A 19,387-nucleotide genomic window follows, 5' to 3' on the forward strand; every position below is an offset into this window, starting at 1 on the left:
ACGAAGTAATTTATATTTGGTTTAATAATATAATTTTCTTATAAAGATAATAATTAATTATTTTGTTAGAACTCGATAATTATCTTAATTATATTTTAGATTTTTTATATTTTAAAATAAGATTTTATTCTCTATTTGATTATGTTTATCCGCAATTAGTTATACGAATTCAAACATCGAGGTTTAATCAGTTGTATTTTTGCATAATTTACTTGTAATCTTGAATTTTAAGTAAACATTGGTTTTATGTGTTTTTTGAAAAAATGATAATGTTTTATGTGTTTTTGAGAAAATGATAATGATTTTTTATTTTTGCTAAGGAATTGGTGCCTGACATTAATTCTATTAAAAAAATTCTTATTAAGTAAGAGGCATTTTAGTATTTTTCATTTTGTTTTATTTTTCGTATTTCTATTACATAATTGTCAAACTACACAGCTTAATGCATGTGTACAAGTCATTAATGCATCCTCCCAATTAAACCCTGCGTCTCTTCTTCCCTTAGCAGCCCCATAGTTCGGAGAGTCTCTCCGATGGCCTTCTTCAGTCATCTTCTTCAGCAAACCAAATTCCAAAACCCAAACCCAAATCAAACCCAATCTAAATTCCAAAATCTTACCAGGTTCCAAATTTCAAATCTAAATAAAAACAAATTTGAAACCCAATTACCGAATAATTATATTTCATTTTGCACTATATCATGAAAGTCTCTTAATCATTCTAATCGCTTAATCATTCTATACCAAATCATTCAGTAACTGACAAACAACCCCTAACATTGTTAGAGATATGAACTAATCCATAACAAAATGCATACAACATTTACCATTATATACTTAATGAATTTTAGGAAGAGTGTTTTTTAGTTGCGTGTAAACGAGATGGACCAAATTCATAATTCATTGCAGAATTTATAATTTCCTTTTTCTATAATATAATTTTTTGGATTATGTATAATATATCACATGTTATATATAAGTCTTTTAACAAGTTGAGTCTTGATCTAGATCTAATCTATACAAGTAATTTACATGATTCAATTGATAATAAAACGATTAATCCATCAAATAATCGATCTAACAGATTAATTCGTCGAGATGGGTCGATCCACGTTCACATGTGAATCGAATCCATTTATACTCAAAAGTAAAACTTTTGTTTTTTCTAACATTAAGCCCCACCTTGTGAATCCCCAGGGGGGTCTTATGAAAATTGGTAATAATATAAAAAGGGAAGATGATAAAAAAGAACTCCAACGGCTATCACCCCCACCACCTTTTCCAACCTCCTCCGACCGGATCTCCAAAAAGGCAATGAACACCTTTTGACAGCCTTGCTCAGCTCCCCCACCCCCCACCCCCCTCAAGAAACCAGTTTCACTTCAGTATAAAACTCCCAAGCTTCTGCTCCATTCAAGAACCACCATTATTTCATCATTCTTGATCCCGTAAAATGGGTAAAAGAAGATCACCCATATTGGCAAAAGTCTCAAATCTCATCAAAATCTCCATTTTCATTGCCAAGATGAGGTTGGTTTATCTAAAAAAATCAACCAAACTGAGCAAGTTCAGGTCTTTGAAGCACTACAACAGCTACGGGTGCCTTCAAGAACACCAGTTCTCACCTTCAAGCACTCCCCTAATCCGGTTTCATCACCGGAAAACAAACGGAGGCTCGGTGTATTCGGTTTTCTTTCTTTCGTGTTTCCGTGGGCGACATCAGGGAGGAGTGATGATGGTGGATGAGAGTTACTCGTTGGAATCTGCAGCCATTGTTGAAGTGGAGAGAGATGGTTCAGAGTTATCATATGGATATGGCGAACAGGAAGAAGATGATGATGATTCAGTAGATGAAAGAGCAGAGAAGTTCATTGAGAGGTTTTATGAGGAGATGAAGAAGCAACGAAGGGAGTCATCATCATCATCGGCTGATTTGCCTCTCAACAGGTTGTTGGAATACTGAGTTTGGATGAAAAATTATTAATTTGTTCTTTTTTTAATTTATGTACAAGTCCACATGAAATTAGCGATTGTTGGAGGGTTTATTCACACGTTTTGATTTCTTTTTTTGTTAATAAAATATTCTTTTTATTAATTCTAAGTATTATTGATCGGTTTTTTTTATTAACCTGGATATCTAACCCGCTATACGAGCTGATTAATTTCAGAACAACCATCTGTTTTGCAGATAATCCGGAGTCACCGTATTTTAACCTCCGTGGCCACAGGAGGGTTTTTATTCCTCCTTTGATTTAAACCTGAGACCTCTTGATACTTTTGACCTTTAGAAATCAAGAGTAATGAAATGTGTACGTTTTATTAAGGTATGGAACATAATATGCATGATTAATTAATTGGAATAGAAAACCAATTACTATTGGAACCAATAAATATTCATTTTAACCACAAGGGTGTTGCTGGTTGATTTGAGTTTGGTTTTAAAGGTCAAAAGTATCTGGAGGTCTCACGTTTAGATCCAAGGAGGAATAACAATCCCCTTGTGGCCACGGAGGTTCAAATGCGGTGACTCCGGGCTATCTGCAAAGCAGATGGTCGTCCTGCAATTAGTCGGCTCGCATAACAGGTTGGATATCCAGGTTATTAAAAATAATAACAATAATAATAAATATTCATTTTTATGTAATTATTTCTTTTTCAGCTGGAAAAAATAAACTACTTTGATTTGATTTTTATTATTGATAATGTATTTATAGAAGTTTCATTTTGATATTTAGGATAGTGATATGTCGAACAATTAAATGCATGGGTAACATGTTTAATCATTAATATGTTATCATGTTGAAGTGGCAAATGGTGTGAATACTTTCTTAGAAATATTTTTATAGTTTGTGAATGCATTATAAACATACTCTAAATCTATGAGATCTAATAGAGTTTGTGAACATATTATGGACACAAACTAAATTTAAATATACTATTTGTGAATGGTCTAATAAAAAAATATGTTAATAAAAGATGAGAGAGAGAAATATATAAGTATGAAAATATCATTAAAAATGCATTAATTTTGAATTAATAAATAAGAATAATTATTTATTAAATCTACACCATCCCACCTCACTCTGCCGGTTAAGTTATTAGTATTAAAAATCTACTAAAAATGACCAATATTTTATTTATTCTTTTGAAAAAATAACCAATGTTATCTCAATTTGTAGGCTTTTTCACCATCAGGGTCATCGTTCTATGTACCCCAACCGATGACCTATAGTACATTAGGTTATATGGGGTCAGCTCCGTCGTATATTACACCGCCCCCTACATGCAGCATGTAAGTTATTACTATCATTTGTTTAATATTCTTTTTTTTTTCTAAAAATCTATTGAAAATGATCCATCTTAATTTGTAAGGCACACCGGGGTCATCATTCCATCCAATGACTCACGATTTCTCTAGTCATGTGGACAACATGCCTAAGGGGCTTTGGGGAACCAAGGCCTCTGTGCTTGTTTTACTGTTTACTAACGTTGGGTATAGAAGTAGTATTAGTACGATTACTTAAGAATAAATAGTCTTTGTTAGTATAATTAGGGTTAAATATTTGAGTGATTTTGTTTGTAAGTCTCAATATTTTGAGTCTTATCAGATTTTAGTTATTGAAACAATTTGTTAATTATTAATTTTGATTGATAACTGATACGTAGATCAAGATTGAACCATGAAACTTAACTAAAAACTCATAAATGTAGCTTTTAAGCTTCTTGGTTTAATTTATATGATTAGAGTCGATGTTCAAAGACTCTATTTGGAACATGAAATGGAAGGTGGTTTTTTTTAAATGGCTAGTTTGTTTTGTTTTCCGAAAAATAAATTGCTAAAAGATTTAGTAAAATTGTACAAGATTACAAAGCCGCAAAAAAAATCAACAAGTTCCACTTTGATGTGTTAGGGACTGGATATTACCAAAGAATCGTGTTGGAAAGCACTTTCCGAATACAATAATTCGACCCTATTAGCCTTTGGTTCACAAATTTCGTATTGGGATAATTCTAAATGTTATTCTCTCGTTTCCGAAGGCTGTCAAAAACGATATATATACCTAGATTCTCATTTTAAATATTTAAATGGGAGATTGACAGTTATTGGCGGTTTAACAGTTATAACTGTTAAAGGATAAGGTCAAAAAGCAGTTACAACCGAATATGAAATTCTGAACCGGCCAGCAGTACGCACCATCACTAAAGACGTTTCAACGACAGTTGAAGGCAGTTTAGTGACAACTGAAGGCACTTCAACGATAGCTAAAGGTACTTTAGCGACAACTAGCTCGGCCAGATTCAGCGATAATCAAATTTTAAGTTACGACCCCGCCCGTTGATTGGTCTGCAGGACCCCACCCGCTGATGGGTCAGTGGGACCACTAAAAGGCGCTACCCCTAGGACCCCGTAACGGAGCGCGACCCCCTTAACCCCCACTTTATGATGATCTAAGGTGATAGGGGAAACATTTGTAAGCATGTAATATGCACCTCCTAACTTACATAAGTTTGTCTCATCTCCCTTAACCAATCTCGAGTAAATCACAATTACACTAAAAAGCTTGATGACACTAACATCACCAACATGATGGACCATGTTTGAAGATTTCGTAAATTTTTTGTCTTGTTTTAGAGTTTTAATATGTGTCAAAGGAATTAATAAGGGATCCGGACTCTAGATCACTTTTAATCTCACCCCACCCCAAGAATTGCGTTTATCACAAGAATTGATCCGGTGCACCATATTGGTGTTGATATTCAATTATGATTGATCCAAGGTAGAGATTCTTTTTTACCCTTCTCACCATAACTTTCATTCTCACCGAAATTCAATCATTTAACATGTTATACTTTGGATAATGTATCTTTTGTATTTTTAAAAATACATATCTATTGCATCGAAGCAAATTAGACTTGTTTATATGATCCATTTGTATAAAAAGATCAAGTTTAGCCCCCGGGGTTAGAAGGTTTTGTGTTCCGCCCATGCTTCTTTTGAAATCAATGTTGTTATAATGAATAGATAAATTGATAACTTTTAGATTGAAATACTTAAAAAATAATATCGTATTCTTTAGAACACGTCAAAAGTTGCATTTTCTTAAAAGACAGAGTAGTTATAACGTATTCAATAATCACAATATCGATTTCTTTTCGTATCAATTTCAATATTAAAAACCGGTTAGTTTAATATTCATAAGTCAAAAAGCTTGACTTATCAAATCAATAAGGTTTAAATGGTTAATTGGTTCGTTGGTTCAAAATTGTATCAAAATATTAGATGGATCTAATCCGGTTCAATAGATAATCAATGTCGATCAATCATCCATTGGATTTAATTAGATTGGATGTCCAATGTTAATTGGATTGGATTAGATGACAAAATCCAACATTCACATTGGATGAACGGACCTGATCGGATTCACCTAAAATCTATTGGATTTCGACCGACGAACGTGCTTCATAATAGTATGTTTTCAAACCCGGTTCTATAACCCGACGACCGACGAACGCCTTTATAATAGTACGTTTGATACTATTAAATAATACCCGATTCTATAACCCCATGTTTTCTTTCTCCCGCTCTCTATTTGTTTGCCACTCAAAGATGGCGTTTGCTTTTAAAAAGTGTTGAAATCTGAAGTCTTATTTCAATTCTGATTGATAAGAGGTGGTGATGAAGTCTAACATCTGAATCAACAAGACTGATTGTTTTTGTAAACCGATAAATGTCTAAATTTGTTTAAGTTGTCTATTTTACTCATTGGAAAATTATAGTGTCGAATTTATAGATAAATTTATACAATTCATATATTTATTCATCATCTTTATGAAATTTACATCTAAATTATATAAGTAGCATTCATTTGAACGAAAATATGTCATTAACGATATTTAACACATTTAAATTCTATTAAAATACTATCTACTGATAGAGAAATGTATCTCAACCAGCCATTTTTTCATAATGATTACTAAAATTTATATTTTTAAAAAGTTAAAAAAGTGTTTTAAATTATAGATAAAATGTCATTTAATTATTTTTCATGATTAATTCAATTTCAAATCCGATAAATCAAACACAGAAAATTTCAAACCATTCCAATTTCAATCCTAAATCCTTCCATAAAATCCAAATCCGTTCTAACCATGAACAAGTTTACAAATATTACAGTTTCAATATAAATGCCTGACCCAACAGCAAATTAAAATTCTTATCAAACCCAAAAAATAAGTTAAAAATAAAATGGAAACTAATATTTTCTTCATCTGTAAGAAGATCCAAAAGAACAAGCCATTATAAACACCCCATTTGAATCAAAAAACCAAAAATCACATCGAAATAAAACACGATAATTTCTACTGCATCGAGCCAAGAATTCTGGAGGGTAGAAAGGGCAACGATTGTAGTTTTGATCACGTAGATTTTTTATCCGTTGATCCTTTGAGGTTAAGATTAAACCATCTCTTCTTTGTAGACTTGTCCTTGCCATCTTCACCTGGGCTGCTGTCTTCACCAGGAACTCGACTATTGCCGCCATTACTCACTTTACTCCCGAAAACGACCGACCGATCAACCATGAACGATGATTGGATGTTGTCTCTTTGTTTTAGAAGCTCGTCGACCTGTAGCTCAAGAGATGATCACAAAATGGTTTATTTGGAGTTCTTGAAACAAATTCCAACAAAAGTTCCCAAAATATTCAACAACTGGTTTGTTTCAAAGGTAGACCATTCAACTCTTCATCCGAAAGAATCTTTCAAGGGCAAAATGCATCAAAATGCAATGAAGTTTGCTTATATTCCTATTTAGTGTAACAAATAAATCTTTTCTCAATCAACGTAACAAGGTTTCAACTTTCTTATTTTTACTCATTTTGATCGGTAACTTGTTGATATGGTAATTGTGAGGATATAAGAAATCTAGGATTAATCTCCAAAAGAGCCCTTGAGGAGAGAAGGGAGGTTCCAATATATACAGAGAAGGGTTGTCCAAGTCTAGCCGATGTGGGACTCTAATAGTAATATTTGATTATGCAGATGTCAAGCTTATCTTCCTTTGCGCCATAACCCTTTCGTAAACAGGTTTATTAACGTCATCAAATTGTTACAAGATCAACAGGTTTCGATGAAAATGTGAAATTTTAAGACTTTGTTACGTCGATTGAGAAAGAAAAATTTTCTACTTGATTCTATCCACCTCTTCCTGAATCATATATAATGGTAAGTTGAACCTATTGAGAGCAAGCTAATTATATTTCTTCACCCGAATTGCACCTAACAAGGATCCATTTCTTTTATGGTATAATCCAGCTATCCGATCAAATATCAGATTGACTGTTTCTTGATCTGAATACGTCTTGATGGTTTTTGCTTTATCAGTTGGTTGACCGTGTACATACTTGATGTTAAAATGCAAGTCTTTCGACTCGTATAAGTCTAAGTTGGACTCATAAATTGATAATAATGATTAAACACATACATACAGGTTACTTACATTCTGCTTTTCTTGGCTGTATCTGTTGGTCACTTCTTGGAACTGTGCTAAAGCCTGCAACAGATCAAAGAAAGAAACAATATGGCAAACGTGAGTAATTTATTAGCTCCTTGTGTTATTAGCCCCTTTTTTCACATTTTGCCAATTATGCCCCTTGTGTTAAAATTGAGTAATTTTTTAACATGTATTTTTAGGTCATTTTACAATGTCATCTAACTTATCTGCTAGTTTTTACCAAACGTGACTAAATTATTAGCTAACAGTTAATTTATTAGCCAAGAGCTAGTTTTTCAGAAATAACGAGCTTATGCGCTAGTTTGCATAGCCTTAGATTTATAAAGTTAATCCATGAATGGACACATGTCATGCTTTTGAAGCAACTCACATGAAAAAGAAAGTATAATACACCACTGGTGTATAGAAAATGGACTCACAAAAAGTGGCTAAAGACTACAATGACCAAACATCATATGAGATAAATTAACCTTTCTATATTCTGTCTCAAACTGGCGTAGTTCCGTTCTCTTTCTTAAAATCTGCTGCTCAATATCCTTGAGCTTATGGGTCGTGCCCTCGTATGTGGCTGCACAAAGAGCTTCTATCGTGTAGGATGCGGTCTTGAAAAAATTATCACCTACAACAAAAGAGATCATAAGTATAAAAATCTTCCTGTATGAGGAACTAACAAAACCAAAAAGAAAAAAAAGAACAAAAAAGAGGAAAAGAAAATCAAACCATAAACGGAAAATATGTGGGTCCCAGCTTTTAGTTCCGAGACCTCGCACGGCTGGAGGCCTTCCAACCTTTTAAAGAAAGCAGCATCTGGGTCCTTAGCCATTGCTAACTGCCCATAATCACAAGCCATTGTCATCACCAAATGTCTTTACATACCTTTCAATGATAATAAGGAACATAATTTGAAAAATATGTTTGCCATTTAACAAAATATCTTAAATACCCGTGAATAGCTACGAAATGGTAGAATCTAGTACACTAAATCGTATCAACAATTCTTGTAATGATGATGACAATTGGCAAGTAAGTTCAGATTAAGGCCATGTTTAGCAACCATAAACTAGCTTATAAGCTGGCTTGTTTTTTGAGCTTATTGAAAAAACCTTGTTTAGTAAGCCATAAGCTAGCTTTTTGATAAGCTACTTCAAGTAGCTTTTTGATAAGCCCGTGGAGGTTTTTCCACTTTTTCAGTTATGCCACCTTTATTTTTCCAATTAATTTTTCTAACATGTCATTTTACATTATCGTCTCACTTTTCAGCCAACAACTAGAACTAGTTCGCCAGACATGGCCTAAACATTTGTCAAAAAAGTAGAAGTTGCAATTTTCACGAGACTCCCATGAAGGAAAGCATTACAATTTACATGGGGGATATAGAATTGACATAACATGGTAGATGCATACCGCATTAACACTTGAATCCATCCTATATACTTGAAAATGCAAGAAATACATCCCGGCAGATGTAACTTTCCCTGTCTTCTCACTGTCTTCCTGCATGAGGATTCACAAACAGCAAACTCAAATTACAGTGACAAATCTACAGAGACATGGATGCAAAAGAGGCAGAAGGAAAAAAAACATAATCATACGAATATATGAACAGAAGATGTGGGTCAAAGAGAATACACCCTGCACAAAAAATGTAGAAACACAGCCACTCATAGAACAGATTGAATAAACTGAAAGAAAATCCCACACTAACATTTATCAGCAACAAAAGAAACCCTAGCCCAAAGAAAACCTCCCATCCTCAGGGGCCAACCTCTACTTTCACAGGCTAACAGAAAGGCGGCCAAGGGGACAGCTTAGGGGCTGGTTGGTTGGCTTTACATTAAACCCTGTATGGATTAAGCTGTCTGTATGTATTAATCCCTGTATGGGAAACTTCCCATCCTTGTTCACCTTTCTGCGCTACTACAAACATGCAGCCATACTACACTGCTACAAAAATGCACATCTCTATCATATCACAATTCCCAGCGGAATAAATACCCCTTTTACGTATGTAGTTTAGGTGACTAATAATTGGCTAAAGCACTATCCATTGTAAGAGACTACAACAGTGCATAACCTTCTTGCCTCCTCCTGGCCCTCTTCCTCAAATTAGTAATCTCTAACATAATGCAAGTAAACCAATCTCTGAAATCCACCGTCACTTTTTCATCTGATATGAATCACATTCAAGTGCCAAGAAATACATGTCTATCTAATCCTACTGATACCATAGAAGCTACACATCTAATATGTGCCCTTAACCAACGATATGGCCTTAGCAGCTTGAACGTCAATCTCAATGCTTGACAGGGGCATGGGAGAGAAAGACACAAGGTCTATAGGGCAAAGAAGCGAGTAATGCTAAAAAGAGTAAACAGGAGTTTTCCTCCTCAAAAGAACATGTTGGACCTAGAAACGTTCTAAGTTTCATAGAAGTTGTTAAGCTCTCTTGTGATCCAGTTGCCTGTAAATGGGTTCGATTTTTGGGGACTAAAAAGAGTGAAGGCAGCAACCATGGTATTGGAAACCACCCTCTTACAAAAACTTAGGTCAAAACAAGCCTCCTCCAATTTTTTGTCGCTTAACTACAAATGCCTTCCTTAAGCAAAGTCTGCATCATGCTATTGAGCTACTTCATTGTCAACATCTCGAGTTCCTCTTTTTGTTAATTGGTAAGGTATCACTAGATGCAAACTCCTCAGCTTTGAATTCACAGGGACTCTCCTTTTGCAGTATCTAGATATGTGGTCCTTTAGCTATGTGATTTCTGTTTACATGCTGGCTATCACGTCTTCTATCTCACTTTTTGTTGTTTCAAATTCGTGTTTCAAGGCATCCATATTACAAGATCCAAAAGGAAACATAACACTTCGACTATTTTGAACATCTTCTATGGATGGTTATGGTTATAAAACCATAAAATGATTATACCTCTCTCCACTATAAAGATTTAATCAACTCATTGCGTTCTACTTCTCTCCACTAATTCCACCGTCTTATTCTTACATACCTGTCTCCTTTGCATGTTTTATGCCGTATACCTCCTTTGTTTGTTGTTTAATCTTAATTTTTTGTCTATATTTCCAGGAAGGTTAAATATGTGCTCTTAGGGTGTGCATATTGGGAATTAAAATCATTCCCTTCATTCTACTCCATAATTCTCTCCTCAGATTGCTCCCCTATTTTCGTCCTTTTATTTTGTTAACCATTGTTTTGGTCTTTTTATTTCTCCCCTCTGTATTGCATTTTATGATCGAATAAGAAAACACAAAACCTTGAGCCATCAATTTGATCATGGTATCAGAGCGGTTTCTAGCCAAGCTCTGGATATCGAAACCCTAATCGAAACTCTTCATCAGCCGACGCAATGGCTGGAGAAAAAGACACAAATGGCGACAAGAATGAGGGTGGCATTGATGCCAACTCACCATTACATATTCATGCTTTGGATTATCCGAAACAGATGCACGTCAACGATCTTCTAAACGACCACAATTACACCGATTGGTCACAGGAAATGATGAATTTTCTGTTTGCCAAAAACAATGTGGTATTCATTGATGGATCCCTCAAGAAACCAGAAAAAACTTCTCCCAACTACATGCCTTGGATGCTTTGTGATGCCATGTTAAAAGGGTGGCTCACAATGGCCATGGAGAAGGAAATAAGAAGCAGTGTGAAATACGCAAAATACGCAGGTACCGCTCGAGAAATCTGGGATGACCTCGTTGAAAGATTCGGAAAATAAAGTGCGCTTAGAGCTTTCGAGTTGAAGCATGCTCTCGCGACTACACAACAATCCGGAGCGTCCGTTTCTACATATTACACGAAACTCAGGGGGCTTTGGGATGAAATAGGCTTGGTAATGCCCACACCGCAATGCACCTATAATGGGTGTAGTTGCGATCTTGGAAAAAGGATGAATGAATCCAAGGAGAAAGAGAGAGACTATGAATTTCTCATGGGGTTAGACAATGAATTTACAGTGATCAAAACGCAGATCCTTGCCACAAAACCTATCCCTAACTTGAGCAGCGCTTACCATCTCGTGGCAGAGGATGAGAGACAAAGGGCCATATCGCATGGCAAAAGACCTACAACCGAAGCCGCTGCCTTCAAGGAGTTTACTCCAGGTCGTAAAGATGGTGTTGGAGGTCGTGAAACTCATAAGCGTGACAAGGGTACTACCAAGGACCCCAAACACAATGATGTAATCGAACACTACACCTTTTGTGGGAAGGACGGGCACAACAAAGAGGGTTGTTTCAAGAAGATCGGCTATCCTGAATGGTGGCCGGGTAATAAAACCAAGCGAGAAGACACAAAGGTTGTCTACGTCGAAGCCGGTTCAAGTCGGATTCTTGGACTCACAAAGGAACAATACCAGACCTTGCAGACCTTCGCCGGAGAGAACAACAAAAACAGGGATGGCGCACCACATAAGGCTAACTACGCAGGTAAAAGGGAAGGGGACGATGAATGGGTGGTAGACTCGGGAGCCACCGAACACATCACCTATGAACCAGATTTCCTCAACGGCCAAACTGAAATTGGATTCGAGGCACCTGTCACCATTGCAAATGGGACGAAAGTGCCTGTTAGAGGAAAGGGTAACTCGATCCTTAAAGGGAGTACTAAAATTGATGATGTTCTTTAAGTCCCCAGTTTTAGTTGTAATCTATTATCTGTAAGGAGCTTGATTGGTGCGGGGAGATGTGAAAAAGGATTTTATTGGATGGGGATGGTCAGAAACAAGAGAAAGGCTATGGTGGTAACTAATGACACTTGGCACAAGAGGTTGGGACACGCTTTCGGTAAAAAGCTCAAAGAGAATAGTTTTCTTAAAAACGTTGTTTTCAATTAAATTTGTAACTCTTGCTCTAAAGCTAAGCACACGAGACTTCCTTTTTCGAATAGCACTACAAAAACCGTTGAATGTTTTGATTTACTGCATTGTGATATTTGGGGAAAGTATCGTACACCTTTTACCGGGGCAAATTTTTTCTTGATGATTATTGATGATTTCAGTAGAGTCGTATGGTTATTCCTTTTGAAATTCAAACATGAGGCCAGTGGACACTTAAAAGAATTTTCACAAAATGGTAAAGACTAAGTTTGGTGAAAACATTAAAAGAATTAGATGTGATAATGGTGGGGAGTTCACATCCAATGATATGATATGTATTTACAAAGAAAATGGGATTCTACTTGAAACAATGTGCCCTCACACGCCCCAACAGAATGGTACCGTTGATAGAAAACTGACATCTCCTTGAAACAACTCGAGCTTTGCGATTTGAGGCTAGTTTACCAAAGCAGTTTTGGGGAAAATGTGTCTTGACCGCCGCTTACGTCATCAATCGGTTACCGTCCAAGGTCATCGGTAATAAAACCCCTTTTGAGCTTCTTCACAATGAAGCACCTGACTATGATCACATGAAGCTCTTCGGTTGTTTAGCATATTACTGAAACATCGATACAAGAGGAGACAAATTTGAAGAAAGGGGGAGAGCTGGTATTTTCTTAGGTTACCCACCAAGCACAAAAGGATATAAAATATACGATCTTGAAAACAAGAAAATAATTATCTCAAGGGACGTTAGAATTTTGAGAGCCACTTCCCTTCTGATAATGTTACTTCAAACCGTCAACATGAAGACATTTTTTAACAAGAAAGCCGGCCCACTGAAGTTAATGTCGAGATTCAAAACCAAGTGGAGGATGATGTCACAATGGGAATTAATGAATAAACTACATATGAGGGTATGGAGACAGATAGCCCACCTCGAAACCATGATCAAAATCCTTAACATGAGGTTGATCACGTGGATGAGACAAATGAAGCTCTAAGCCCAATTGGAAGTCCAAGTACAGAAGACTATGGCCCAAACGAAGAGAATGGAGTCCAAAACATGATTCCTGAACAGGGACGGTGTAAACGAACTCGATCTCAACCGACTCGATTCAAAGACTTCGAAGTCAAGCTTCCCCCATCCGTTGATCCAACACATCTCGCTTCCGGTCAACACTCCTCTACGGTACCTCCCCTGTCCAATTTTGTATCTTATGAGCATTTTTCTGACTCACACAAAGCTTTCTTAACGGCCATTCATTCCAATAATGAGCCAAGAAATTTTGCACAAGCCATGCAAGATGAACAATGGAAAGAGGCGATGAAAAGGGAAATACGAGCTCTTGAAGAAAACGGCACGTGGACTCTCGCAGAATCGTCGGAAGGCAAACGGGCCATAGACTCGAAATGGGTCTACAAAGTAAAGTATAAACCAAACGGGGAGGTGGAACATTACAAAGCTCGTCTCGTTGCAAAGGGATTCACGCAACAAGAAGGAGTTGACTACCATGACACGTTTGATCAGTAGCCAAACTCGTCACGGTTAGAACTCTTCTAGCCGTTGTCATCAAGAAAGACTGGATTATCAATCAACTCGACGTGAACAATGCATTTCTACATGGAGATTTAGACGAGGAAGTTTACATGAAGATCCCACACGGATTCTCTGAAGAAAAGGAAACTCGAGTTTGCAAGTTAAAGAAATCACTCTACGGATTAAAACAAGCCTCACAGAATTGGTATCAAAAATTTACCACGTCCCTCCTTAACCTGGGTTTCACACAATGCAAAGCCGATTACTCCCTTTTCTCAATAAACAAAAGAACAGTTTCGTTGCGGCCTTGATATACGTAGACGATGTCATTATCGTTGGTAACGATCGTGATTGGATACAAGCCATAAAACACGAGCTCGACAAACAATTTAGCATAAAGGATCTAGGGAACCTTAAATACTTTCTTGGGATTGAGGTGGTTCGCACTTCCGAAGGACTTGTCTTGAGCCAAAGAAAGTACACCCTAGACATTCTCGAAGATTGTGGGCTACAAGGCTGTCGACCCAGCTCGTTTCCTATGGAACCAAATTTGAGACTTAATAAAGGAGAGACAGAACTAAAGGTTGACAGCAGCCTTTACCGTCGAATGGTGGGACGGTTACTTTATTTGCAGGCCACCCGACCCGACATCACATATGCGGTTAGTGTCTTGAGCCAATTCGTCAGTGACTCAAGGCAGAACCATATGAATGTTGCCCATCGTGTCCTTCACTATCTCAAGGCTACGGTTGGACAAGGCATCCTTTTACCACGATCAGAAGGATATAATCTCACGGCGTATTGTGATTCCGACTGGCTTGGATGTCCCTTTACGAGACGATCAAGAACAGGATACTCCTCCTTAGGGGCGCACCGGTTTCATGGAAAACTAAGAAACAATCGGTCGTTTCTCGCTCTTCCGCTGAAGCAGAATATCGTTCCATGGCCTATACTGTTAGCGAGGTTCTATGGATGCGATGGTTACTACAAAAGTAAGATGTTCCGTTTGAAGGTCTCACTCCTCTTTTTTGTGATAACCAAGTAGCGAGACACATCGCCAACAATCCCGTTTTCATGAACGGACTAAACATGTGGAGATGGACTGCTATTTTGTCCGTGAAAGAGTCGAGACTCAAGAAATTCGTCCTCTCACATCGACTCAAAGTTACAAATCGCCGACCTCTTCACAAAAGGCTTAGGTACTCCTCAACTCAGTTTTCTACTTAGCAAGTTGGGTGTTGTCAACCTACACACTCCAACTTGAGCGGGAGTATTGGGAATTAAAATCATTCCCTTCATTCTACTCCATAATTCTCTCCTCATATTGCTCCCCTATTTTCGTCCTTCTATTTTGTTCCTTTTTAACCATTGTTTTGGTCTTTTTACATCTCCCCTCTGTATTGCATTTTATGATTGAATAAGAAAACACAAAACCTTGAGCCATCAATTTGATCAGTGCATGAATGGAGTTTGGAGTTCGATAAGCAGGTACTTTGATGGATTGTTTTTGTATTGGCCCAAATACTTGAATAATCATGCAACATTTATATTCCCACCAAGTTAGAGAACTCCTCATTTCCTCATATTTTTAATAGGTTTTACACAAAGACAGTAAAAACGTGAGAATTTTAGAACAATAAGAAGCTTGAATCCTAAAAATAGTTTTCCAAGAGAACTGAAATTTAAAAGGTGCTAATAGTAAGTGCCTGTAGAAAAAAATCTCACAGGTTGATCGGTTATATGTTTACAGCCAAAAGCAACCAACATCCTCACTTGTATTGGCTCTCCATAGATTTAAAGGCTTCACTTATGGTGGAATATTTTTCACCAACCCGATTAATCACAATGATGAATCGAAACCTCAACTATGCACCCTCATAGACAAATTGTATCATTCTAACCAACTTTTGAAATTAGTTTTACTAATACCATTTTTTTTTAAATTTTAACATGATGAATATGCAACACATAGCAATGCAACAAAAACAAGTCTTCCATCCCAAACTACGAATAAAATAGCGATATTGATAGTTAAATGATTCAAACCCTTTAAAGGAAAAGGTGGTACCTGTAATGCCAGATTATAGCCCCCTCCATTGTCTTGCTCAAAATAAAGTAGCTGCAAAGTAGGAGAGTAACATTTTAGGGCGAAAGGAAGAGTTGGGTAGGATATGCACGCAATTTGGATCGTAATCCAGTTACATCAGTTATATAGTTAGGCCTCTAGCATGATAACTTTCCTGTCTTACCCTTTTGTCCTCTTTTTCATTTATAAAAGGAATATTCTTCCATCAACGAACGTACCACTATGAATTAACAAAATACTAGCAATGCTAGTGGATGTTAAGAAAATACTACCAACCCAAAACAAGCCTAGTATATCCCACTCAGAGGTGGGTTCTGGAGGGCAGTGAGACATATGACATATGCAATCCTGGCCTACTCTACCCAAAGAGTATAGGGGTTATTTCCATGTAGACCCAGGCTTGTGAAAAGTTTGCGAAAAAAGAGAAAGTTGAGTCAAATAGAAAAAAAACATATTCGAAAAAAGAACTTGGGACAAGAAATGGGAGTTAGGAGGAGATATTTAGGCATATAACCTTAAATGAGATTCTAATTAAATCCATGACCTACTCATGAGTATAAACCCATTTTTTCTTATATAGGCCAGGAGGTTATGAATTTAATTAAAAACTCATTTAGGGTCATTTTCCTAAATGACTCGAGTTAGGAGTAAGCAACAACATGCAAACATAAGTAGGGAAAGTCCTGAATCACAAAATACCGTGTATAATATTTCTGTGACTGTGTGTGTGTGAGCGTGATCATGGATCCTAACAAGTTATGCACTCAAACACATAAGAAATTGACAAAGTTTCTAGAATATGCAAGTACCTTAAATTTGCTTTGGGCGGCTGAAGTAACTCTAACTATGATCCCTGCTTGAGCTTGTTCCTCGGTTACAGTAACACCAAAAAAATGAGCAGACTGTTTTTCTACCTGCAGTTGAACTTAATTAAGCCAAATGAGTAGCTAAAGAAGTAAGCTCTTGAAACACACTTATGTGCACCTTTCCACTAACTGATGATCCTAATGGAAGGGGTCTGACTGTGACGGTTCCACTCAAAGCATCTTCAAGAACATTGGCGGAAATAGTTGTCTTAATAGGAACTCCGAGCTTACTTAAAATAGGAAAAAGTGAATGGAAGAGAATGACTATATGGGTCAAAATGAATCGAACACATGAAAATTTCAATAAAAATTACCTGAATAATGCTGCAAACATTGTATTCACTGTTCCAAGGTTTGATAAATCGATTTCCATGTCTGTGCCATCAGCATCAATAGCCTAAGGGTTTCACAACAGATATGCAGTTTTAATCAATATAGTGTAAATACACAAAAGTTGCTAATTAAGACTAAATAAAAGTAAAAGGGGATGTAGACCACGGACAGAAGATCAAATTAATCAAATGGTAGAGAAGGGCACAGGTGTAAGAGATCTAGGAGAAACTAAAAGGGCTCCCCGACGTAAGAAATGCAATTTCTGATTAGGATGTATGAAAGTCGAATTCCGTACAAAATTCCTTTCTGATTTAACCTCAACGGTCAATGGATAGAAATGCATTTTGGGATAATCTTTTCAAGAATTTTACATGAACTGTCTGCCTAAATTTTGTACCACCGTTATCAAAGATAACGGAATAATGATGAACACAAACAAAAAACAAATGTATGATGCACACAAACCCAATATATAGATACGAAGTTGTAATACTTCAAATGGCATGCTTCCTCTAAATAAACAGAGCTGGCCCTATTCAATTATACTACATAATGCAACTGTATGATGGAAATCATATGTTTTACTAGGCTAGTCATTCTTCAGATGATTTTAACAGCCACAAGTTTTTAAAAAGATTCAATTTCAGAAAGTGAATCTGATATTTGAGTATCAAGAGAAAAAGAAAGACATAAAGTTCTGAATACATTCAAAAAGGACACAAGAATCAAATACAGAAGTATAGTAGATGGTGAATTGTACATCGATGATACAAACTATAACCCAGACCTTTTAATGTATACCCAGGAAGCTATTAACAAAATTAACATAATACATAAATATATGTATAGATATAGATGTACATGTACATGTACATATACATATACAGGGTAAACAGTAGCAGAAGACTACCTCAAATCCTGCATTGTCATATTGCCTTCTTTTCTCTGGATCAGACAAAATGTTGTAAGAATATGCAACCTCCTTAAATAGTTCGGAGGCTTCAGGATTACTAGCATTCTTGTCGGGATGATACCTATCAATAACTAATATTATTAAAACCACAGAAGTAACCTAATAGCACAATTATAGTAGTTCTTAAAACATACCCAATAGAGTGAAATAACTGAAAATTATTGTGTGGTTTCAAACCAAACAAACAGCATAATCATACAAGAAAAGAAATGCATAACATAATATAACACTCTACAAACAAAATGAAGAATGCATCATGGTATATTGATTGATATTAACTTGTGAAACACGCAACCCTAAACGTAACAGATCAATTCAAACAATATCTATAACAATTTAGATGATAATCAACAGGTATGAAGTAAGAGTAACAAAAGGAAGCAATAAAACTGAAAGATGGGTATTGAACTAACTTGAGAGCAAGCTTTCTGTAAGCAGATTTAATCTCCTGATCAGAAGAATCTCTTGAAACATTCAAAACTTCATATGGGTCTCTACGATTCGGAGCTGCAGCTGCAGTTGCAGCTGCGGAAGAAGAGGTTCCCCCCTCCATCTTCGAACCTCCCATCCCCTTTCTTCTTTTCCTATCTATCTTCTTCCTTTGTCAAATTCAAACTTTCTTCAACCCCTCGAGAGTTAAAAAACTTACAAAAAAACGCAACCAATGACTTCTCAAAAGACCCAAAAGTATTATAAACCCTGACGTTATCTGAAAGATGAGTCAAAGGAGGATAGAACAATTCAGGATCGAGAGTGCACGAGCTTCAGAGCATCGGATCGGTGATCGGAGGAAACTGATAATAAAAGAAATGAAAAAGACCAAGATCCAAATCGAAATAGGGACAAGTTTTGAGCAGGGTTTTTCTGAAAATAACAAGAGATGAATTGGGTCTAAATTTGAACAAGAGTTGGCTTTACTCGAGTGATTGAGAAAGAACACTGCCCCATAAATTGTACTGCATTTTTTTCTGATGGAACATAAATATTCATCTATGGAAAGATGAGTTGCGTTTAATTGCAACCATCAGTTTTGTAAGGTTTCATAATTCTTTTTTTTTTTTAAATTTAGAGTAAGAATATTCAATTTTTGAAAAGAATGACGTAATATTTGATGATGCTTTAGTAAAATATTATTTTATTATTTGAATAATCAAGGTGTTCATGGGTTGGATTGATCGGGTTGAAGACATTTGAACAACCTAATTTTATGTTTGCGGTTTGAAAAATTTTAACC

The 19,387-nt window shown here is 36.3% G+C and overlaps 2 protein-coding genes across 2 annotated transcripts; one reads left to right on the forward strand and one right to left on the reverse strand.

The window, feature by feature from the left end:
- The first annotated feature begins 1,452 nt into the window (after positions 1-1,452).
- On the forward strand, positions 1,453-1,985 carry LOC112528798. The gene has a single exon (XM_025139877.1). The coding sequence runs from the start codon at positions 1,453-1,455 to the stop codon at positions 1,960-1,962; it is 510 nt and encodes a 169-aa protein (XP_024995645.1). The 3' UTR covers positions 1,963-1,985.
- Positions 1,986-6,207: 4,222 nt separating this feature from the next.
- On the reverse strand, positions 6,208-19,090 carry LOC112527447 (chaperone protein dnaJ 15-like). The gene is made up of 11 exons (XM_025138115.1): positions 18,567-19,090; positions 18,091-18,214; positions 17,162-17,244; positions 16,966-17,077; positions 16,791-16,895; positions 15,964-16,014; positions 8,917-9,006; positions 8,233-8,341; positions 7,983-8,131; positions 7,498-7,551; positions 6,208-6,626 (listed from the first exon to the last, which is right to left on the reverse strand). Exons 1-11 carry the CDS (start codon positions 18,719-18,721, stop codon positions 6,417-6,419), a joined length of 1,242 nt encoding a protein of 413 aa, XP_024993883.1. The 5' UTR covers positions 18,722-19,090; the 3' UTR covers positions 6,208-6,416.
- Between the last annotated feature and the right edge of the window lie 297 nt (positions 19,091-19,387).

Source organism: Cynara cardunculus (genome assembly GCF_001531365.2).
Source record: "Cynara cardunculus var. scolymus isolate 2C chromosome LG 15, CcrdV1, whole genome shotgun sequence".
Taxonomy (NCBI): Eukaryota; Viridiplantae; Streptophyta; class Magnoliopsida; order Asterales; family Asteraceae; genus Cynara; species Cynara cardunculus.

Bases quoted from the DNA above. Each gene is read 5' to 3' on its own strand.
- LOC112528798 (XM_025139877.1), top strand. From the start codon at position 1,453: ATGGGTAAAAGAAGATCACCCATATTGGCAAAAGTCTCAAATCTCATC.
- LOC112527447 (XM_025138115.1), bottom strand. From the start codon at position 18,721: ATGGGAGGTTCGAAGATGGAGGGGGGAACCTCTTCTTCCGCAGCTGCA. The intron at 8,132-8,232 runs GTTTGATTTTCT...CTTTTGTTGTAG, and splicing joins CCACATATTTTCCGTTTATG to GTGATAATTTTTTCAAGACC. The intron at 7,552-7,982 runs GTTAATTTATCT...GATCTGTTGCAG, and splicing joins TTGAGACAGAATATAGAAAG to GCTTTAGCACAGTTCCAAGA.